Raw genomic sequence first — 25,506 nt, forward strand, 5'->3', positions numbered from 1 at the left:
GATTTCCCACATCAACTGAAGTAAAATATCCTGCTGCTGAGTAGGAAGTGTTTACTGCGGGAGCATCGCCTAATATGATGTACCCCAGTGTAGTTTCCAAGGCGTCAGGAAAACCAGGTTTGTTTTCAATCTTCTCTGACATTAACAATTTGGTGAATAACTTGACACCAAGAAGTACGTCAATTTCACCTGGAATCGCCCAGGAGTCATCTGCAAGATGTAAATTATCAAACAGATCAGTTGTAGATTGATCAATATGACAGGTAGGTAAATCAGGCGTGATCTCGTCTAAAACAAGCGCTTCGATAGTATATTGACGATTAGGATCATATCTTGACCTAAAGGTTAAGTTGACAGTTCCTCGAATGGGTTGCGTTATTGCTGTTCCACCTAATCCATTTATTGAAGTTACAGGGCTGCTGAGTACATGAAGACCCAAACTCTTGCAACACTTCAAGGTAACGTAATGTTTCTGAGATCCTGGATCCAGCAGACACCTCAAAACCTTGTCCTTGCCGTTACGTCCACTAGCGAGTACCTTAGCAGTGGCGAGAATCTCCGTCAAGGGTGATTTATTCTGTCCCGATGCCGAATGCGTGCATACAGAGGCACTGTTGTCCTTAACTGATGAACTTGTGCTAGCTTCACTATCATCTTTAGATGAGGACTTGGACTCGTTTCTATTCAATGCGGGCTTTGAGTTATCGAAGTGCAACATGGTGTGATGTTTTCCCTTACATTTACGACAGGTTTTGTATGAGGAACATTTTGATGCAGTATGGTGCGTGTTTAGACAATTAGTGCACGCGTAATTTTCCTTAACGAAATTAAATTTTTCGTTAGGCGTGAGTTTCACGAAAGAGTTACAATTATAGAGTTGCGAGTGATCATTACTCTTGCACAAAGCACATGGGTTTTCGTCCTTATGCCCTTGCGTGCTAATATACGCCTGGGGCGTCCGAGGAAGTGGAGCTCGCACGCCGCTAGTGCTGGCAGCGGATACGCTTTCAAGCTTAGTTGGCGCTCGTTGCGATGTCCGATATAAAATCTTTACTTGCTCTCTAACGAAACAAATGAATTCATCATATGTAGGCATCTTAGAAGAATTCCGAATAGACATCTCGAAATTCTTGGTGGTGTCCGAGTCTAATAACTTAAGACCCAGGTGAATGAAAATAAAATCACTTAAGTTTTCGAGCTTGAGTTGTTTTATTGCTGAAATAGTAGCAGCATTAATCAATTGTTTTTTCTAAAGTAGATGCCGAAGGACCGTTGACGTTGACAGGCTTCATCGAAAACAGCTGGTTTAAATATGACGTAGCCAAAGCGCGTTTGTCATCATATTTCGCGATTAATGCTTCCCATACTGTGTTATAGTTTTCTGCGGCAGGTATTACTCCAGCACAGATCGACTTAGCTTTATCTGTCAGATGACTAAATAAATAGTGAACACGCTCAGAATCCGTAAGGTTTTTATTCTCATGAATAACACGTTTAAATGTTTCATAGAAGAAAGGAAAATTTTGAATATCTCCATCGAAAGACGGAAGATCAATCCTTGGGATTTTAATGGAGTTGTCCTTACAGGAATGGCTCGAATCCCTGGATGTCGGGGTGCTCTGAGAAGGTGCATCAATTTTTCCAATTTGACATTTTATTACGCAGTAGATATCATCAAACGCGTTCATTGCGCTGTAGTTGACGATGTACTCTGGGTTCAACTCCAAGTTCAGAAGATTGACTTCATCCATCAAGTCTATAAATTCTTTCCTTAGTTGATCGACCAATCGAGCTTGCGCGATGAACTGAGAGAAAGCCTTCTTGTCACTGCTTAGCTTTGGAATCATGTCGAAAATGGTTTGCAAACGCATGAAACATTGAGCACGTTTTGCTTCCGCGAGCTTAAGTCTAGTTGCCATGGTTACCTAATTGTTACTATGACAGCACGAGAAATATGAATAAATGCCTAAGATGCACAAATAATAACGAATAATATTCAACTTGTATAGTACCTTAATACAAGTCGAAGGAAATTAAATAAGTAGGAACGGTCCGCTTGTGTAATATCTTAACACAAGTGTAACTTTCGCGAAAATATAATTAATTACAGTGAAAGAAAAACTGAGGCTTTTAGGAATAATTTACCCGTAGTATTCAGTTTAGTTTAATGTATTAATAACTTAAATACACCGATATTATGTTACGAAGATCGCTATAAAACTTCCCGTGAAAATAATGACAAATGTCAAAAAACAAATTTTGAAAATTTATTTGAAATTTACGAATATAAGTAACGCGATGAATAGTCCCACGACGTTACTGTCACCTTTTTCTTTACAACTCCTTGATGACAACACCCGACGAGATGATGATGAAGTGCTGGTGGCGCAAACATTAGGCTAGCCATGAACAATGATAAATGATGAGCGCTGGTGGCCTAGCAGTAAGAGCACGTGACTTTCAAACTAGAAATCGCAGGTTCAAACCCCGACTCGTGCCAATGAGTTTTTAGGAACAACAAAACAAAATGTTTATAATTTATTTATCATAAATCATAAAGGTACCTTAAAGACACATTTGTTTCACGCTGCCCATAACCAAGAACGATTTAATACTGGACTGACAAAGCCCATACAAAAAAGCGTACCCTTGAAATGTATGGGCCTTTTAAGCTTAAAACTAGATGGAGCTGTTTCGCAACCTGAAAGTTGCCAAAATCATATTTTCCTCAAATATTTTTGCGTGTTTTTATTTTTTATAAGTACAAATGACATATTTCTTTATTTTAAAATCATGATATCACGTCAATACCCATTTTGAAGAAAATAAATTTGTAGGCATCATCAGTATAGTTTTGATAGTATTTAATAGGTGGCGGTTTATAGTATATAAATCCTATATAAATAATCCTTGCCATAACTATGTGGCTACAATGTTTTTTTTTGCGTTATTTAACAGCATAAATTTCACTTTTTTTTTAAATCCATTAACTGTCAAAAGTAAAATTACCACCATTTCTTAAACCAATCAGAAATCATACTTTGACAGTTGACAGATCATATTCATTCATTTCTTGCAAAAATATCACCCTCGTTTCTTGCGCTCCAATGAGCAACATTTCTCATAGGTAAACCCCACCAATAATAGCAATAGTATGAAAGCCCAACAGGGAATTTTAGCAGTTACTGGCGCGAGTCAATCATACAGTGCAGTCTACATTAACTACTTACTTATTGACCCCAAGCCACGAACAGGTTTCCATGGCCAATTACGTGTTTCGGTGGCTGCCATTCATCGAAACACCAACAAATTGCCAGCTGACTGTTGATGCTCTTATTTATCCATGACATTTTAAATGGGCTTTTTCCAAAATAAATCTCGAAAATCGAATTTCACCGACCATACTTGCCTGCCTGGACGTGTTTGGGTTCATTCTTTTCAGAATCACGAGCTGATTCGATCCCGATGATGAAATTCGATTTTCGAGATTCAATTTGGAAAATGCCCATATACACATACAAAGAGTTTCATGGACCCTAGTAAGGTGTTTGCAAACATTTTCTTAAGCAAATATTTGGGAAAGCTAATAATTTTATTGAGAATTGGTCGACGGTTTAACAAATCGTTGGCGGGTTGTGGGTTATGTGTCTCGACATACATAATCTACTTAATCTACAAAATGTGGACATTTTAAAAAACGGGAAACGAAAAGTTTATGCAACCTATTCTTCCTATCACCTAACCTAAGCTTTTGAATCCATTAAGTCCCCACGTTCGAGTAACTACACATTTAACATCTTTCTTCTTCTTTCTTTTTAAAGTTCTTTATTTCAACATAAATACAAAATATACATGGTAAGATGCTGTACAATAAAACCAGACATTTACAAAACACAATAATTAAATTTTACTTTATCAGGCTAGTAGCCCATAAAAGTTTATGGCATATACATTTAACATCGCTGTCTCCCCAACTACGAGTAAAATCTCAAAAGTAACAAAGTACGTAGCTAAATGCACAAACGTTCACGATAATACCTATGTTTCGTAGCTATCTGTCTCTATCGCTCTTGCGTACTGGCGTGACAGAGCCAGACTGAATTTCTGTTGGCGTCTGGCTTCGACGATTGCCATTCGGCTACGCCGGCAGGGATTCGCGTCTACGCGTCTTCGTGAATATTTTAACGTCAGGTTTTTTTCTCGGAAAGCTTAACAACTTAGATTGGATGCGAAAAACGCTTCACCGCTTGAATTATTAGTGATATTAGAATGTTTTGGGCTGTTTGATGTCTTGGGTCGTCGATAAATTACGTTAGAGGGTAGGGGACTGACTTCTCCATATAAGGGTGGACCTCATTTATTTCTTTGTAGGCTGACGGTATGTAAAATACATTTAAATAATTTGGACACTAATGCCGTCAATAGGGATGACAACTACATAAAAAAATGGCATTATGTTTAGTCCGCCAGTTAGATCGATTAATGAAAAAATACAAAGATATAGAGCATCAAAGTTCCGGAGTGGGGGCTTGTGACGTCACTTCTAAGTAAAAATTGTACATAGGCGTGACGTCACGCGAAACTTCAACGCACTGTACCGTCGTCAATACGTGTCTAAAATTATTTAACTGACGATAATCTAACTGACGGACTAATTAGTTTTGTTAGTCGGTTCGCCTATTCAAGTGTCCATGTCTCTGTACACGCGAACGACCAGCGAGTCGTGAAAACACGCACGCACACACTTACAACTGTATGCTCAATGAGCTAACAGCTGCGACACCTCCGCCGGCGGCTTTTCCGCTCTCTAGTATTATAATTATGTCACTGAAATCTGAGATTTCAACCTATCGGTATGATGGAAAGAGACAAACCATTATTAAGCGGCTTATTTACTTTAGTGAACGTATATTATAAGGGGGTAAAATCTTATTCATCTTATACGGAGAATTTTCTTTGGTTAAAAGGCTGCGTTCATCATTTCAGGCCGGGTATTTGATCAGCGGGAGGCTTGACTTGATCAAATAATATATAAGATGGAAGCCAATATTTTATTGCGAATAATTTCAATTTACCTACATTATTTTTGCCAAGGAACAGTTTATTTAATTTAATTCAAGTATTTTTTACATTACAACTTAATAGGGAAGATAATTACCTACTTTAGAAACGGCTTGAACGAGTTAGCGAGTATGTTTTCTAAGTATATGAAAATTTTTGGTGACAAACAATATACATATCTAGTAAGTAAATAAGGTCTTGTCTGTAAAAACCCCCATTTTTAACCCCCCACTTTTAAGTTTGACGTGTCTGCCTGTCTGTCTGTCTGTTTGTCTGTCTGTGTGTGTCTGTCTGTGGCATCGTAGCTCTCGAACGGATGAACCGATTTCGATTTAGTTTTTTTTTTGTTTGAAAGCTGAGTTAGTCGGGAGTGTTCTTAGCCATGTTTCATGAAAATCAGTCCACTATGTCGCGGTCGGGGGTTTTCAAAATTTTAATTTTGTGGTTAGGTTAGTTAAATGTTATAAGTTTATAGAGCAAAACCACAGTATAATAAAGAGTACTATTGTACAGTATGGCCACTCCCGCTACCCGCTGAAAGTGCCGCCCACCCCCTCTCGGTTACCTCACAGTTACCGCCTGTCAAAAACGCGAACAGTCGATCTGTCATATCTCACTCATACAAGCATGGTACGCGTTCACCTACACGAGCTTAGAATGTGTGCTAGGAAGGCGCCTCTTTCATATATTTGATCGCCAGTGTCCGAGACACAGAACTTTATTTATATAGAAGAAACAAGTTCATCTATTTGTATAGGGGCCGAGCGTGTCAAATTTTGTACTGAAGTTGTTTCTTGCCTGTAATTTTAAATATGTCTCAGGCTCTTGATTGTTCATAATTTTTGTGTTGTTGCAATTGAATATCACGTAACGAGACATTTTTTATGTTTTGATTGACTTCAACTTACAAAAATTGACGCCCGAAAGCTGCAAGCTGCGATTAAAGACGGACAACTCAGTGGATTTCACTGAGTTCATTTGACACGCTAAGTAGATACGTTTGCTTGATCTATGGTATATATGACATCTGTGGTCCGAGATGTGGCAAAACTAGTCGGTATTTGCGAAGTAGGACTTTACCCGTGTCGAAACTTTAAAAGGGCCAGTATACACTGTAAAACGTGTACCGACACGGACGAATAGATAATTCGCAACTTGTCCCTCTTCGGTCGTGTGTTTCATTTATCGCCACTCGAATTTCCTATTTTCTACACTTGTATCAGAAAGTGCCACATATTTTAGAAGTAACACAAGTAAACGTAAGTAAGGAAAAGCTAGTAAAAGCCCTGAAAATGAATAAATAAATACTGATACTGATTTTAACTGGCACAACTGCAAAATGCCAATAGAGCTATGCAAATCCCACGCCTTTCCCTACAAATCCTGTTTCCATAAATTTGCACCTGAATCGGCTGCATATTCCATAATTCCGTCGATCGGCGGAATGTCCGGAAATTGCGCCAAATTGGAGACACCGTCGTTTTTGGAGCGCATTCAGAGTCATAATATTTGAGAGCAATCGGAATAAAAGTCATCATCTTCCTCCTTACGTTATCCCGGCATTCGCCTGGTGTCCACTCTGACAACTAATCCTAAGATTTGGGCACTAGTTTTACGAAAGCGACTGCCATCGAACCTTCCAACCCAAAGGGTAACTAGGCCTTATTGGAATTAGTCCGCTTTCCTCACAAAACATCGTGAGGAAAGCGGACTAAATAATCAAGGCCTGACATTTCGCTTATAGTTGAAGGACTTCACCGAAAAGCGACTGGAAAATATCAAATGACATTTCGCTCATAAGTTCCGAAAAACTCATTGTCACGAGCCGGGGCTCGAACACTCTGCGTTCTGTTCGAACACCGCTAGGCCACCAGCGCTGCAGTCTCCGCAAGCCTATCGACGCCGAATTGGCTTTCGCCGACCAACAATCGCTGAGTATGGACATGCGTACGGCTGCGTTCAGCTTTGCGTCGCGTAAGCGTCATCATACTAACGGGCGATTTTTGATCGGCTAGAACTGATTCCGCGTTGATAGGTTTGGGAAGACCCTAAATGGGATTAAAAAGCGGGCTAGAACTGATTCCGCGTTGATAGGTTTGTGAAGACCCTAAATGGGATTAAAGAGCGGGCTAGAACTGATTCCGCGTTGATAGGTTTGGGAAGACCCTAAATGGGATTAAAGAGCATTTCAGAGCTATCTATCTCTATCGCTCTTCCGTATTGGCGCGACAGAGCTAGCCTGCGTTTCTGCAATCGGAGACGTTTGGAGTTGAAGGGTGTTTTTATGGACGGCGATGGTTACCAATGTTACCATTAAGCAATGTGTATTCTCGTTTGCTTCCTAAGTATACTATACATATTCCTTAGTTAAAAATGGCTACATATATACATACATACATACAATCACGCCTGTATCCCATGAAGGGGTAGGCAGAGCACATGTAACTACTCAAGTTTCAGTGCCACTTTTGGCAAATAAGCGGTTGGCAGAAAACGAAAGTGTGACATTGCAGTAACAGGTTGCCAGCCTCTCGCCTACGCCACTATTTAACCCAAAAAAATAATTTAAAATGGCTATTGTTATCGAAACAATTATTATGCTTTAGCTCACAGTGAACAGACTTCAACACAAAAAATTGAAATAATATTGGTATCAAATTATTAAAACATAAATAGGAGCTGTTCTATCCTGTCTGTGAATGTGTAGACATATTTATATGCAGGAAGCTGCCAACACGAAAGGAAACGGTTTTTTGACATTTCATGTAGATTTTTATGTAGCTACTAAGCGCCTTTGGCTTCGCACGCAGAAAAGTAGTTTTGTTTTACTAGTAATCAGTTTTAGGCAAGCCGGTGGGAATCGGCTTGTATGGACCAGCCGCTGGTGCTAGGCAGAGCACATGAAACTGCATTCGCGTTCGCGCGCATAGTTTGGAGCGGGCTTGAGATTTAAAACTTTTTACCTAAATATTAAAAAAAAAAAACTCTCAGAAAATATACGCAGTGAATACCATCAATATAAAATACGACCCAATATTTCTTAACCTACAAAAAATGAACACGTCAGCTTCACCTTTAACATAATAAGGTTGTAAGCTATCGCCCGTTTCCAAGTCATTTGCCAAATCGTTACAAGATGAACGAGAAAGTTCCATTGAAATATGACACCTGTTTGCGAAGTTGGAATGAAAGGCGATGTAGGGCCGGCGAATTTTATTCTAATAGACTAAAAGAGCGAGGGCTAGTCGTTGGACTACTGACTGGACTGGACTAAACTGGAGTGACACTGAAACTTAGTAGGTAGTTCATGTGCTCTGGCTATCTTTATGGGATACAGGCGTGATTATATGTATGTATGTATGTACCTGTCCAAGCAGGGTCTCTGCTGGCAATTACCTGGCAGTAGACGGTCGGCGCGGCCTTGTACCACGTGGAGGCGGTCAGTGGAGAAGGAGGCTGGCGCAAGTGGACTAGGCTGGAAGGATTTGGAAGCAGTCGCCCAGGATAGTGAAAAGTGGAAGAGCCCTATGTCCCTAGTGAGGGATAACAGGAATACATCATCATCATCAACATCATGTATGTATGTATATGATGAAAGCAGTGTCCGTAAGATTGCGGCACTTACGCAAATGACTGGTAAGTCTGCCATGGTGCGAGAGCGACAGCGCGCTGGAGTCTTAGTTCTCGCCTAGTCCGAAGGAGGTTGGAAGTAAGTTATTCTTGTAACGTAGGTTAAGGCGCCATATGTAGAATGGTTTATACAATAAATGATTTTTATCTTTTATCTTTTATCTTTTTTTAACAAGCAACAATACTGCACCAAAATTGCTGGAAAATTAACGATGTCTGGTTATAAGTTTTATTTGGTTAGAATCCCTTGTGCTCGTCAAATGTTTGGGAATAAGAAGCAGGAAATCGAGAACGTTCTTGCGTTTTGCTTACTTGAAGGATTATTATCGCCAGTCAATTTATGATGTTTTTCCCCGCATACGTTGGTTTTCCTTATGTAAAGGGTCGATTAAGTAGCCGTAGAACTATTTCTATGGTAGTTTAAGCACTAGATCCGAATAATGACGGGAATCAATCGGATGACGGAGATCGGACGTAGTGCGTAAAGTACAAATAGTTCTACGGCTATGATCGGATCGGATTCGGATCGGACGTAGTGGGACACCGCTCTAAGAGTTTAGGTATTGTCACTATTGTCTGTTTCAATTTACATTCTAAACTGTTTTTCTTTTTCATACTACTTACATCGTTTCATTGCTCATTCATCGACGTTATTGGTAGTAATTTTACTGTATATTTTGTGTCATGGGAGATTTAGATCCTCTTCAAACTGTCGTAAAGTGTCCGCCGGGTCCATACGGATATGAATTTAAGATTTATGTCCTACCCACTTTATACCCCATTTTGTTAGAAGGATAATAAATTGAATGTAAACCCGGTGACGCTTATTACTTAACAAAACGGAAGTAAATCGAACTTATAATTGTTTTTTTTTTTATTAAATAAAACATCTTGGGATTCATTGTTAAATAGACCCCAGGCACTACGATAGTACTTATTATTATACTGTGCCCTAGGCTCCCATGAGCCGTGGTAAATGCCGGGATAACGCAAGCAGGATGATGAATTAAATAAAAAAAAAACCCAAGATTTAAAATTATTATGTAACCGTTCTTAATTATGATGCTTTTGATATATTTAACCGTAATAGTATTGCTATTGCACCCTGCATTTTCTGATTAAGCACTGAGACTTGGCACAGTGGTTCCTTGGGTGGCCCTGTGTAGATTAAGACCGGGAGGCATCGAGAGCCCCCGAGAGAGGCATGACAAGTTGCACTGTTGTCGATTTTTTTATAGATATTATAAACTTACTTTATTTTCAGTAAGTTATAGAAACTTTTTCCTACTCGGAATCACCAGCCCTTTCGATCCTACTACTTAGAGGACTAGTGATTGTGAGATTTCTGAGTAGGAAAAACATAAAATTTACCAACCTTAGAAAAAATATTTTATAATTTTTCTCGCGAAAATGCCCAGAAACTATTTATTCATTTAGAATTTTAGATTAGGTATGCTTTGCTTTTCATATTATAATTATTTCACAACTTAAATGACACTTCAGTTAAAAATAAAATAAAATAAAGGTCGTATGTCACAACGTTATTAACAGTGTAACGAGTTATTATAACTTTTAATTAGATAATTACAGCGAAAATGTTATAACGAGTTTCATAAATAAATCTGCAACGGATTATCCGCTCTACCCTTCTTTAATCGAACACATTTGTGTAAAATCATTAAAAGCGACAGCGCGGAAAATATAGAGCCAATTCTGACAAAATAATTTTCACCACACTGACTGTTAAAGGCTCTCTTGATATTTCAAAAACTAATAGCAAAGTTGCATTTCACTCACAAGAGAAAAGTAATTATAACCAAATTTTAACTTGATGCCCAAAACTGGCTAGAATTGACGTTTAAATTATAAAAGTGAAATAAATTGAATTTTATTTAGTTTCATGTTTTACAGTTAATATTTTCCTCGAGTTAGTGTGGTAAAAAAAATTGTGTTTCACTCGGTGGCAAAATTTGTTTAACCTACGTGCCTTAAAACCCTCGCAACGCTCAAGACTCCACATTCTAAATCCCTCACTACGCTCGCGGTTGTATATTGGAATATTTCGCTAGACTTAGACTGACACTTATAGTAATATCAAAACAAAGTAGAAAATCTATCGAATCGGTAAATCAGAATTGGTCTGTTATATATTTTGTACCTGTCCAAATTAATCCCTTTTGAAATTGGGAAAACTTTGACTTTATACACGGGTAGGACCCACACGGTAAGCTTTATTCATTAATATATTAATTACCGTTGGCAGCGGAAACGTTAAAAAGGGTGCAAAATACCCAACCCTATCCTGTGTATGTTAGCGGATAGATTGGACGGACAGTATATGCGACACTGCTGTGAAATGCATGTTTCTAGCAGTGTATATATATTGTAATTGTAAGTAATCATAAATAGGTTTAAGTACTTACTAACACTTTAAACGTAAGTCTACTAACAAATTGTATGAGTCATTAAGTTACTCGAAATAAACAATTTCATTTCATTTTCATTTCAAAATGGTAGAAACCTAAAAATGTTTTATTTGATACTGAGAAAGTGTCACCAAGCAGTCCAGTCAGTAGGTGGCCCATTTTTTTCAAAGTTGTCCACCTTACTTTCTTTTCGGATTTGGAAATTTTTATATGGTTTCCACTCAGAATCGCAAGCTCTTTCAATCCTAATAGAAGAAAACAATTGTCCTAAGGTTTTTTCCCAGGTTTTCCGTTAGCATTTTTTCGTACATTTTGTATGGCGGTAACGGAATGGAAGGTTTGAAAAATGTATGGAAATTTTGGGACACGTTTTTTCCCTTATCAGGGTCCCTACTGCACACATTGCTGGACACACAAGTGTAATTTTCTGTTTGTGTGTACATAATTTTCTTAGGATATTTTTGTGTATTTGTTTTTTATTATTAGTTTCTTTTTTAGGGTTCCGTAGTCAACTATAGTTTCGCCATGTCTGTCTGTCCGTCCGTCCGTCCGTCCGCGGATAATCTCAGTAACCGTTAGCACCAGAAAGCTGAAATTTGATACCAATATGTATATCAATCACGCCAACAAAGTGCAAAAATAAAAAATGGAAAAAAATGTTTTATTAGGGTACCCCCTCTACATGTAAAGTGGGGGCTGATATTTTTTTTTCACTCCAACCCGAACGTGTGATATATTGTTGGATAGGTATTTAAAAATGAATAAGGGTTTACTAAGATCGTTTTTTGATAATATTAATATTTTCGGAAATAATCGCTCCTAAAGGAAAAAAGTGCGTCCCCCCCCTCTAACTTTTGAACCATATGTTTAAAAATTATGAAAAAAATCACAAAAGTAGAACTTTATAAAGACTTTCTAGGAAAATTATTTTGAAGTTGATAGGTTTAGTAGTTTTGGAGAAAAATACGGAAAACTACGGAACCCTACACTGAGCGTGGCCCGACACGCTCTTGGCCGGTTTTTATTTTTATTTTCACCGTTTTGTCCTGTGTATGTGTGCTGTACTGAATAAATGTCTTTTCTTTCTTTCTTTCCTTCTTTTCTTTCGATTCTGAGTATGAATCACGTAAAAAATACGCATGTTACAAAAAAAGTGGGGTGGGCAACTTTGAAAAAAAAAATGGCCAGGTACAACACCACACAAAACTTTACTAACACTTCTTCATAGAAGAAATGACACGTCTGTCATACCATCGCCTCATTAAATATCATGAAAAATATGATTTTATAATGGCATTTCTCACTTTGCCTTTTGAAGCAGTAAAATTACTGCTTCAAACTTAAATGACATCTTCATCATCATCATCAATATCAGCCGGGCCCTTTATCACCACTGTTATAGGCCTCTCTTCTAGTACGCCACTTCTCCCGGTCCTGAGCTAGTCTCATCCAGTTGTGAATCTCAGACTGTCCGTTTTCACATTATCCGATCCAATATCGGATTTCGGAAGGATTTCAATGGAAAACATCTAAGATGGCGCCTGTAATGTATGGGATATCGGTCCTACATCCGACATCGGATCGGATAACGTGAAAACGCACTAATATATTCAAAACATTTAAAAAAACTTGTTGACATTAAACGCTGCTATGAAACATGTTAACTTTATTTTCTAAAAGCAAATATCATGTCCGAAAGTATTAAATGTCAGAACCAGTGAATCGCAAGATAAATTTAATGCTTCCATAAAATAATATTATCTCTGCACTTGACAAATCCTGTGCCAACCCCTTTACTTTGAGAATGATACACGATATGGCCGAGCGCATGGAAATAAAATGTTACAAACTCAACTTTGTATCATTTAAATAAACGGGTTTAACTTTCGTAATGGTTTACTTTTTAAATTTTGCAACTAAGTGCGTTTTCACTTTATCCGATCCTATATCGGATGTAGGGCCGATACATTAAGCCGCCATATTGGATTTTTGCTTTTGAAATCCTTTTGACATCCGATATCGGATCGGATATGTGAAAACGCACTAAGGGTCATTGAGAAAGTGTTGAGATTTACTTCAGTAGTTACTGTTGATAACCTTAAAGACGCGTTTTCACTTTGCGACACATTTCGTTCTTTAAAATTATGAAATCGAATTCATTTAATTTATTTTATCATTATCTAAAATCTAAAATTTTCAGGCATCGGTACTAAAACTACTAAAACTAGTCTGGATTTTTCTTTAATATGAGGCACCTTATTCTGGTTTTTAGTTTGGATCTGTCAGACAACGAGCACCGTGTATAAACTTATATTGACCGGGTTAAAATATAATATTATATAGACCGTGATTACCTTTTTGATTTTTGATCAGCATCATGATCACGGAAATCCGTCGAAATATCGGGAGCTCAGCAAAAATCAAAAAGGTAATCAAGGTCAATATAAGTCTAATTAAAATAACCGTGAATCATTCAAAACTCACACCGTATTATAAGTTTAGTAATATCCACAGAAAACACGCCTGTTTTCCTATCGTTTGTAGCTCACCGGCAAGGCTCGGAACCGATTAAAAAAAAACTAAATCTAAATCGGTTCTTCCGTTCGGGAGCTACGATGCCACAGACAGACACACGCACAGACAGACAGACACGTCAAACTTATAACACCCCGTCGTTTTTGCGTCGGGGGTAGAGATGGGTAACTACCCAGGTAAATACCCGACGGTGGGTATTTACCGGGTAAATACCCGATATTTACCTACCCGCGGGTAAATACGCGGGTATTTTCAGTTTTCTTCAAAATTTGACGTTTTTAAATGGTGTTTGGGCTAAAATAGATTAATTTAAGTCAATATTTGTAATTGTACACATAATGTTTATTCAAATTGGGAACGAATAGGTTGCTATGAGATAAAATGTGATTTTAGTGTATCACTCCAACTATAGTATTAAATTATAAGTCTGATAAATTAAAACTGTAAATAAAAATATGTGAATAAAAATATTTTAAAAATCTCTTTAAGCATTGTAAAAGCCCTCTCGCCCCACCTAAACGCTACCTTAAACCCAAAGACCCATTGACCCAATAACTAATCTAAATCTCAAGGAACCCTAAAAGCAAATCTACTTTAACTATCTGTCTCTGTCTTGCATTTAAACGTATGGCCATAAAAGTGATGTGATCGTCTAGTAAGTGGTAGGACTCCGTAGTTGTGCGTAGTAACCCCTGGTTCTTTAACAAGGAGGAGAGTTGCATACCTTACAAAACTGGAATTTAATGAAACTAAGATAATTAATTAAAGGTAATTTACTATAAAGTTTTAGATCTTAGAAAGTTAGATTATATTAAAGTTAGGTTATTATGAGAAGTAGATAAATAACAAAAGCAAAGTAACAAAGAACATGTTTTAATCAATGTAATATAACAAACACAATAATTTAGTTAAGTAATCATTCATGTAATTGTACTATACTGCAGAATCTGGATACTGGAACTCTCGTCAGTCGTTGGAGTTGGTTGACAATAGCAGTAGCTCAGCTGGAGTAGAAACAATGGTCCTTGTAGTCCTTCCAGGTGCAACGATGTAGATAATAAATACATAAACATAAAAAAAGGTTTTTGGTAAAAATCCCCAACTCCTACTTGTGACTCCTGTCGCACGAGAAGCGTCGGATAAGCCGAAGTGACTCTAAAGTTATGGAATTTAATCTAATAAAATCTGAATGCTAAAACTAACGCTTCCTATACTAGGTGGGGTATGGAGTCTCCCTAAACCAATCACTGTGGGAAAGTCCCTTGATTGGGCTTCCTAATCCCTACCTCCCTATTCCTAGGAGTATAAGACTCAGCGAATGGCTAGAAAACGTTTCACAATTCCTAATGGTATTCCGATGATTGAAACGTCAAGTATTCACCAGAAACCCCTACCTACTTCATTTCACTCTAAGCTAATCCCATAACCCATTCCCAAAAGCTGTAAGCTTTGATGGCCGATCCGTAGATCATTTTTATACCCTTAGGTAATAAATGTAATAGGCCTTAGCCTTAATATGACCTTAGTCAGGAATACAATTCATTAGGTATAAGTTGCGCAAATCGACTGTTTCTATTATACAGTACGACTCCTAACTCTGCGTTCCGCTCGGTTAGTGCACTTAAACCATAAAATGTCCACCTGAACATTATGTCAAACAGCAGCGAAGAAATAACATAGATCTTACTTCGTGCCATCAAAATGAACTGATATTTCATATCAAACAGCAGTGAAGAAATAATAAAGATCTTACTTCGTGCCATCAAAATGAACTGATATTTCCTAAATGTTAAAAAACATTATCAAAATTAATTTCAATCAAATATTCAAAATCTTCTAAGTAGAAACAGCTAATAATAATATAGAAAAGAAAATAATATAGATGGTAAAATTATACCAATGATGTTATTCAACATACGTGAGAGAGGTTTGTCCACATATGGACTTTTTAGGAATATGGTGCATAATGTATTCATTATATTTCAGTAATGCAATAATTCTATGTTAACTCATCTAACTTCTCGTTGATATTGATGAGTAACATTTGTTCACATTAAATATATTATTTGGGACATAATTCACCATACTCATTATATTTCAGTAATGCAATAAGTCTATGTTAACTCATCGTATTTGTTGTTTATATTGACGAGTAACATTTGTACACATTAAATATATCATTTGGGACATAATGCCCCATATTCATTATATTTGAGTAATGCAATAAGTCTGTGTTAACTCATGGTATTTGTTGTTTATATTGACGAGTAACATTTGCACACATTAAATATATTATTTGGGACATAATTCCCCATACTCATTATATTTCAGTAATGCAATAAGTCTATGTTAACTCATCGTATTTGTTGTTTATATTGACGAGTAACATTTGTACACATTAAATATATTATTTGGGACATAATTCCCCATATTCATTATATTTGAGTAATGCAATAAGTCTGTGTTAACTCATCGTATTTGTTGTTTATATTGACGAGTAACATTTGTACATGTTAAATATACTATGTGTACTCAAATAGTAATCAAAATACATAATAAACAAAATAATCATCTAATCTCATGATATCATAATATAGTTATTTCCTTTGGAAAACATCGTAAAGTCACTTCTTTTATCAAACCGTAATTCAGAACACTAAACAAAAAATATCACTCACTTCTTTACTTTACACTCAGTCAATTTCTGTAAGAATGTCCAATAATATTTATTTATTTATTTATTTATCATCATTAAATTTATACTACAGTATCAAGATTGCTCAGTCTTGCTATAATTCATAATCAAAAGTAAAACTGCTTAATTGTAAATCAAATCAAATCAAATCAAATAATTTACCTAATTACCAACGCTAAAGCGTTCTCTTTTAACAACCGCTTTACATCAGGCGAGCCGTATGCTTGTTTGCCACCGACGTAGTATAAAAAAATACGTATAATTGAATGACACTTACTTAATGTACACATAATTCAAGTAAACACAGTAACAACACGCCCAGTATAAGTTGATCCCGACGCGCTCAGTTATCCACCAATAGACACAGTGTAATTTAAAATGGCCGTCCGTCTCGCGTCGCGTCGAACGTGCAATCCAAATTATTTTCAACTTTTAGGAATACACTAAGAAATCACTATTCATATACACAGTAAATATTAAAACAACTACTAGATCGCATTGAAACAGGATATTGGATTAATTCACAGAATATATATTAGTACGTTAAATAGAATATCGAAAGTACAGAATTCGCGACTAAGTGTCGCGTCATCGCGAGTCGCAACAATCCGCCATTTTGAAACTTGAAGGTCTAATCCCAACACTCGCCGGCCCGCGGCGTGGCTAGTACCGAATCAGTAACGTTACGTCACGGGAATAATTCGCATGTCATTTTCGCTCGGTTTAACGCGATGCCTTTTTTAATCTAAATTGTTTGTAATTGATACATAACGATAGGCAAATACTTAAACTACGTGGTGAAAGTATACTTGCAATAACAGTGTAATAATGAACTAAAATTATAACCGCGAAGATCTAATCTTACGTACTTTGTAGACTTGTCACAGAGCCGGGATGTAGAGTTAATCTTTAAATTATCAACACTTTATTATCTTATCTTATCTTAAATCTGCGGGGGCCCTTACGGATACACTTCGACCCATCGGGATCTTTTGTGCAATTACCCCCTACGATCCTAAGATCCTTCAGCTATTCAGGAGCTTCTCGACCATCTCCACGTATCGGATGATGAGGCTCATGGGTAGCTCTCTGAAGTCCTTCGGTGCCAGGTAGCCTGCTCCAAAGTTCTTCATTCTTTGTCTGGCGAGGGCGTGACATTCACACATTAAATGTCTGACGGTCTCTTCCTCTTCGCCACACATGCGACAATCAGTGTTGTCGGCGTGTCCCATCTTGGCCAAAATTCCTTTGACCCCGTAATGGCCTGTGAACACCCCCGTTATAATTTGGAGTTGTCTTTTGCCTAGCTTCCCTAGCTTTTTGCTCCATCCAGAGTCTACCCTCTGCATAAAGAGCTTTGAATGCTTCAGACCAACCAGGGCATCCCACTCTTTTTGGTGACTAGCCTTTGTTTGGTCTTTCATAGCCATTCTGATGGTTCCTTGTGAAAGGCCCACATAAGGTTCCGGACCTATGAAGTTGTCTTCAGATCCGGCCTTGGCAAGTTCATCAGCGTTTTCATTGCCAATGAAGCCTTCGTGCCCCGGTATCCATACCAGTTGCACCTTGTTTTGCCTTCCAAGCTTGTTAAGAGCTTGGATGCCGTTTAATACCAGTCTAGAGGTAACTCTGGGCGATGTGAAGGCTTTGAGTGCCGCTTGACTGTCGCTGAGTATATAGATAGTCTTACCTTGGATTTGTCTAACTATATTCTCATGTACACAGGCAATTATTGCATATGTCTCGGCTTGGAAGACCGTGGCATAATTGCCCATGCTGATACTACCACTGTAGTCATTTGCATAAATGCCTGCGCCCGTACCAGATGCCATCTTGGACCCGTCTGTATACCAGATGATGGTGTTGTCATCAGGGGTGGGTGTCTCCAGACCCTCCTTCCATTCGGCTCTAGTATGGACTTTGGTTTTGAAGTTTTTGTGGAAGATGAATTTCGGTTGCATTTTGTCGCAGCCCATACTCATCAGCCTTCCCATGGAATTGTTGTATTCCATGCTTGTGTGTTTAGTCTTCGGCATGCTATCGCTCCAGAGGCCTGTTAAAGCCAGCCGGTGTAGCGATTTCAGTGCCTCAGACTGTATCACTAGATGTAGCGGCGGGAGATCCAATAGTACCTCCAATGCTGCTGTTGGCGTCGTTCTGAACGCACCCGTTATAGCCATGCATGCTGTCCTTTGTACCTTCATGAGGACATCCTTGCATGTGCTCAGTAATGTCCTTGGCCACCAGGCCAGGCTTCCGTACAGGATTATAGGTCTCACCATCATGGTGTAGATCCACCTTAGTACCTTTGGGTTTAAACCCCATGTTTTGCCGTAAGCTGACCTACACATTCCAAACACTCTAAGTGCCTTGGCTGTGGTCAGTTCGACGTGTCTTTTCCAGTTCAGTTCTTTGTCTAGTGTTACCCCTAGATATTTCACTTCATTGGAAAGTTCAAGTACCCTTCCATAGAGCCTTAGTTGCTCCATGCCAGTAAGGGCCCTTTTCCTGGTAAACGGTACTACCACTGTTTTGCCTGGATTGATGGAGAGTTGTTGGTTGTTACACCACCTCTCCACTTGCCTCAGTGCTGTATTCATGATTTCTGACACCGTTCCCGGGAATTTCCCGTTTATGAGTATCACTAAATCATCTGCATAACCCACTGTATATACTGGGCCCTTATTTAGTTCTTCCAAAAGTGAGTTCACTACCAGGCTCCATAGAGTCGGAGAGAGAACCCCACCTTGTGGACAACCTTTTGTTGCTGTGGCTAGTAATTCTTCCCCCATGAGGGAGGACTTAATTAGCCGGCTGTTCAACATATTACCTATCCAGCGGCAGATGGTAGGTTCTATGCCATGTTTGAGTGCAGCATTATTGATTGCACCATATGTGGTGCGATCAAAGGCACCTTCGACATCCAGAAATGCAGCAAGACATAGTTCTTTGTTTTCTATGGCCTGCTCCGCTCTAGTTGTCACCAGGTGTAGTGCTGTCTCCGTGGACTTGCCCGGCTGGTATGCACATTGCAAGCGGTGTAGTTGATGTCTCTTGAGCGGACCATCCCTGATGTGTCTGTCCACCAGTTTCTCCAAAGTTTTAAGGAGAAATGATGATAGACTTATGGGCCTATATGATTTGGCTTCTGTGTAATCCTCTTTGCCTGGTTTGGGCAAGTATGTTACCTTTACTAACCTCCATGCACGTGGTACATGTCCGAAGGCAATACACGCTTTGTACAGTCTACTCAAGTGGGGTATAAGTAGGGCTTGCAATATCGGACGGTTTTCAATTCCGGAACTGGTTTTCGAGATTGGACTTCAATTCCGGAATTCCGGAACTAGTTCCGGAATTGAACAATTTTTTTTGGTTTGGTTTTCTGGTGGATTTTTAATGAAATAATACAATTTTAAACTGAAATTTGTTATAAATCGACGTTTAAGACAATAACTCCGTACCTGAAAAGCATATACTTAACACTGAAATTTTCATTTTAGTAATTTTACAGGAAAGCCCATTTTGCGTCAAAATCGGTCTTGCAAGGTATTTCGAACTACAGTTAACGATACCAACGAGATTTTAGTGCCAGTTTTCTGTTAGTGGTCAACGTTAAAGTTATTTTTTTATCCATTGAGCATCGAAATAATATAAAAGTAATAATTTACAAGAATTGCATTTATAACGTCTTATTCACATAACTGTAATAAAAGTAATATTGAATTACCTTTATCAGACTCGAGTAGGGACAAAAGATATCCAAGCTATCCCAAAAAGACAGATTTTATGATTTATGTAGGTAAAAAAAAATCATTCTTTTATATTCATCATTTTCCATACAAGTGCTTCTCAAATCTTTTGATTTTGTGGTAAGTGGTAATAGACTTATAGAGTTTAGTAAAATATGCACACGTTTTTGTGAAAAGTGTATAAAGTAACTACGACGTTATGCTTGTGAATGAATGTAATACCAAATACCTACTATGATTTGCTTCTGAACTTAAGACTTTATGCCTAAAATATTCAGTGCTATGAGAAAGGAAGTAAAATTTTATGCCGCTTTAATACCGATTAATTTAGATTAAATTAATTTTTATTAAGCAGAAACGTCTGCTAACGATTCTAAACATTTTTATATTAAAGGAAAAAATGGAAAAATTTACGCTTCCGGCGGGACTTGAACCCGCACCATTTTTGCAATCCGTGCAATGCTCTTACCAATTGAGCTACGGAAGCCACGCCGGACTTCGCCAATCTTTCCATGCCTTTCCTTTTTTTGTACACACGTCTTGGGGTGACGTCTAGCGCCATCTACCGACAGACTATTACATCTTGTAACGGCACTGGAGTCTCAAGTTATATTGAGAATTCACCAGTAACAATGTGCTAACCCATACTAAATTAATTTTTATTAAGCAGAAACGTCTGCTAACGATTCTAAACATTTTTATATTAAAGGAAAAAAGCCGGAAGCGTAAATTTTTCCATTTTTTCCTTTAATATAATAATTTAGATTATTACTGAAATTTAAGTTCGATCTAATAAATTGAGCATAAATAACGCCAATAAAATAATAATATTAATAATGTACCTAATGTTATTTATTTATGTTTAATTGTCCTTCAGTATTCGAGCATAACACTCAACTCCCGACTAGTAATTTTAAATTATCACAAAACAAAACTTTTTATAACAAATATTTACTTTAAAATGATTATATTTCACTTATTAGCTAAAACAATTGAGAGAAAAACCAGAAAGTGACAATGGTATAATATTAGCGGATTAAAACTACACTATCTCGCTCTAACTAGCCCTGGATGCAACCTTTTGGTCATAAAATAGGCACTACCTGAATCCGAGGAGTGTCTAACTTAATGAATTTACATATCTTTTATAGACGCGGTGGTAGTTTTGTAAAATAACCAGGCTGATATTACACGTTTTCGTCCAAAAATATATCTTTTTTCAATTCCGGAATTTTCGAGATTATGTGTTTCAATTCCGGAACTGTAATATCGGAAAAATTGTCCGGAATTCCGGAATTTCGAGATTCCGGAATTCCGGAATGCAAGCCCTAGGTATAAGTACGTTAGCGCCTTCTCGTAGTAGTATGGGGTAGATTCCATCTGGCCCCGGGGCTTTATATGGCTGAAATGTCGATAATGCCCATTGTATTTTATTGTGGTCTACTACCTTTTTCGACGTGTCCCAATTATGTCTGGTCGTGCGAGTGCACTGTTCCGTAACACTAATTGGTTCATCGTCTGGTACACTCTGATTTATTATCGAGCCTGGAAAATGTGTGGCACACATCACCTTGAGGGTCTCTAGCCCCGTTTCAGTCATTCCACCATCACTCCTTCTAATAGAGGTGAGTGGGACTGACTTCGTTGTGGCTAGTGCCTTCGTGAGTCTCATGCCTTCCGGAATGGAACCGATTTGATCGCAGTGGTTTTTCCACGCTTTCCTTTTCGCTTTCCTCACTGCCTTGCTATACTCTGTGAGTTTTCGCGCGTAGAGCTCAAAATCATTACTTCTTTTGGCATCGTTGAAGACAGCCCTAGTTTCTTTCCTGAGTTTTGCTATCTCCGGATTCCACCAGGGTACCTTCTTCGCCAGGATTTTCTTTTCCGGGCAGTTATTTGTCCAAGCCGTATGGACGGCTTGCCCTATTTTGTCAGCTTCAAGTTCTATGTCAATAATAGAGTTTAGCTTACCATTGGGGTTTCCCAGGTCCGCCTTAAGGTCATCCTTGAACGATAACCAGTTGGTATTCCTGGGATTCCGTTTTAGTATAACTTCTACTTTGATTTTAGTGGTATACCTAAAGCATATATATCTATGGTCCGATAAAGAAATCTCCCCAGAGACATGCCATGAACTAACTTTATTACTTGCGTTGTTGGACGCTAGCGTTATATCAATGACCTCACCTCGCCTAGCATTGACGAATGTCGGCTCATTGCCTTTATTTAAGAGTTGTAGTGAAGAGCTTACCAGGAATTCCAGTACCTTCTCTCCTCTTCTGTTGACATCCGAGCTTCCCCAGATGACGTGGTGTGCGTTCGCATCGCAGCCGATGATCAGGTCAGTGTTCGCCCGGCTGCCGTAGTCAGCAAGATCCCGCAGTTGTGTGGTGATGGGATCCGCCGCCTCGTAGGGAAGGTAGGCTGATGAGATGACTAGTGCCTTACCCCCCTTTATTCAGGATCTTGACCGTGGTCAGATCCCTGGAACAGAAAGCATTTAGAAGCATAGCATCAATGCCGGTTTTAACATAAATACATGTCCTCATATTACTCTCGGGACAGATATACAGTATCGTCCCGCCAGTACCATTTAAGCCTCTTATCTCTCCCTTGTAAATATATGGTTCTTGAATAAGAGCAATGTCGAACTTGTCGCTTTTTAGCTGCCTAGCCAGAAGGGCAGTGGCGGCCTTATTGTGTTGTAAGTTTATTTGTACACACCTTAGCCCCTCCATTACGGCGGTTAGTGTTTGGCGGTGCTGAGATCAGCGGCCGCCTCCTGGACCGTGTTGTCGCAGGACATGGGCGAAGTGGTGCCCTCCAGGTAGAGTTCCTCCAGACCGCGCAGGTCCTCCGAGCCCGCCACCGATAGGATCGGTGACGACTCTCGGGTCCAGCGCAGCCCGGCGAAACTCTCCCCGACTAGCACCACTTCCCCCGCCTCTGACCGGTCCCGAGCCACCTCCGCAGGAGCGCCAGGCGGCGCGTCCCGCTCCGGGGCCTCCCCCGTCGCCGCCCCCGCGGCGCCCGCAGCCTCATCGGCCACCGAGTCCCCCTCCCCCCCGTCCGCGCCGGGCTCCACCCCAGCCTCTTCATGCTCACGCTCCTTCCCCGTCTCCAGGAGCTTGAAGTGGCTGGTGTCGAGCCCCGAGTGAAGAACGTAGCCGGCCTCCCTGATGACGTCAGCTGACACCTGGTCCATCAGAACGATGCGCCTGGTGTTCAGCTCCGACATCACGGTGTCGACCACCTTCCACTCGTCGGTGCGGAGTTTAGGGTTGCGCCTCTGCATCACCCGCAGAGCCAGCGACACGTCCTGGCTGCCATCGATCGCCGTACGCCAGGCCATCTTGACCGGCTTCGGCAGATCTTTAGCAGCCACGACTTTCAGGCGCCGCCCGCCGATCTCTCCTCTTCCGATCACCGAGCGGAGCCATCCCACTGCGTCGCTTCCTCCGCAGGTGATGTGAAGCGCACCCCCGTGACAGCACCTAGTGTGATGTCGGGCATAGGATCGGCCGCCTCGTCCAAAGCTACGAGCAGGACGCTCACTATGGCCGACCTATGCTCCAACATCACCTTTTCCCCAGGAAAGGCCACTGGGACGATAGCCATCTTCTCGCTCGCCGCTACCTCAGCAAACGTCCCCCCCACCCTCGTTCGCTTGTGGTCGCCAGCGAGCAGAGAAGAGTCGCCACTGGCCCCCAGTGACCTCTTGTTAGACTGCCTCCCCGCCCCACTAGTGGAGGGTCCGGCCCTCACTTGCGCGTCCCTATTCTCCCGCGCCTTCGCACGCCTCTTCTGCCTCCTGGTTGGGGCTACTCCTCCACCCGACTGCGCATCCGCACCCTGGGGTGCAGTAGCGTCGTCTATGGCGCCCGGAGCCGCCCCACCAGAATTTGGAAGCGGTGCGTCCCTCCCGCAGTTGGCCGTTGCTCCGCGGCCAATCCGTCCAATCCAAACTTTATTAACTTTTTGTGTATGTGAAAAATAATGGAAAGCAATAAGCATTGTGTTATAAACTGTGTTTGTGTCTTAGTGAATTGGTTAGTGAAATATTTACACTATAAAAGCAAGCTAGTGTCCCGATGGATTGTAAATGTAAAAAGGTATGTAGCTAAAATAGTTTTATTGCAATTACGTACTTAAAGCGGGGTTCTTTAGTTTATGCCACACGAACTATATAGTATTATTTAAATAACACACATAAAAATGCCAATGAAAACCGCCACGTAATTAATTATGTAGTTCACTTGCGCACTAAAATTATTAAAGAATAATTAATACCTGTTTTCTTAATGTCAGAAGGTCTTCTTTATGTCACCTTCGATGGCTAGCTCCTTCATTCTTCATAACTGTTCTATTGGCTTACTCACTAAACCTCCTTATTTCGAACTATGCAAACCTTAGCTCCAGCCTCCTCCGTAGTCACAAAGTACTTCTTCAAGCTTCTCGAATCAAATTACCTTTTCTTTTAATGTTATGTCTTCAACGTTCCCGAACCTAATGACCCCATCTGACGCTGCGCTCAGAGTTTTATTCCCCCGAATATGACGCATGCGCTGTTCTTGGTGACGCTCCCCAAACGCCCGGGGACGCGCTTCTCTAGCGTCTCATTGGTTGAAGTTTTACGTCAAGGCTGACCGCTTTCCTCGATAACAACGCTTACGGCAATAGTGTAAGGAATGTTTGATTTTGTAAATTACGCTAACTTTCATATTTTTATCCCGATTTACTGCTTTCCTCGATAATAACGCTTTTGGCAACAGTTTTAGAAATGTTGATCTTTGTAAATTATGTACGTTTGAATTCCGGGAATGATTATTATTTTTCTATCGTGTGATCTCCCCAGCGTGGCCTTGTGCTGCGGGTAGCAACAGTGATCGTTGTATGGAATGTACGTGCTTCAATTCCGAGAATTGTTATTTTTAATTTCCTGGAATTTTGTTTCTAAGCATATTTAATTTTACAAATACTGCATTCAAATAGTGTAACTATTTGATTAGAATATTACTTATTATGAAATCATACAACACAAAATTAACATAAACAATTGTCTAAAAGAAACAAAGTCAGATTATTCATATAATTATATACATAGATTTGTAAGAGGCGAGGACATCGGGTCGTTACAGCATCTCAAATCTCTTAAAAATCTCTCGAAGCTCATAATTCATACATAGTATGTTTTATGACAAAAATGCATAAACTTTTGTGTAGGAAATTGTGTCTACTTTAGTTCGTACATACAATTCGATATTAATGACTGGGTGGGTAGATTGGGTATTTACCCACGACCCATCTCTAGTCGGGGGTTAAAAACCCTGAAGGCCCTGAAGGCCTGAAGGAGTCCAATTTTTTAATTTATTTTACATAGGACTGAATCATTATTCAGATAACAACCGCG

The 25,506-nt window shown here is 39.5% G+C and overlaps 1 protein-coding gene across 1 annotated transcript; it reads right to left on the bottom strand.

Moving 5' to 3' along the window:
- Window positions 1-22,543: 22,543 nt before the first annotated feature.
- Window positions 22,544-23,501, bottom strand: LOC125233378. The gene is made up of 2 exons (XM_048139370.1): window positions 22,821-23,501; window positions 22,544-22,580 (listed from the first exon to the last, which is right to left on the bottom strand). Exon 1 carries the CDS (start codon window positions 23,446-23,448, stop codon window positions 22,843-22,845), a length of 606 nt encoding a protein of 201 aa, XP_047995327.1. The 5' UTR covers window positions 23,449-23,501; the 3' UTR covers window positions 22,544-22,580; window positions 22,821-22,842.
- Window positions 23,502-25,506: the final 2,005 nt, after the last annotated feature.

This window comes from Leguminivora glycinivorella, chromosome 14 (assembly GCF_023078275.1).
Source record: "Leguminivora glycinivorella isolate SPB_JAAS2020 chromosome 14, LegGlyc_1.1, whole genome shotgun sequence".
NCBI classification, from domain to species: domain Eukaryota; kingdom Metazoa; phylum Arthropoda; class Insecta; order Lepidoptera; family Tortricidae; genus Leguminivora; species Leguminivora glycinivorella.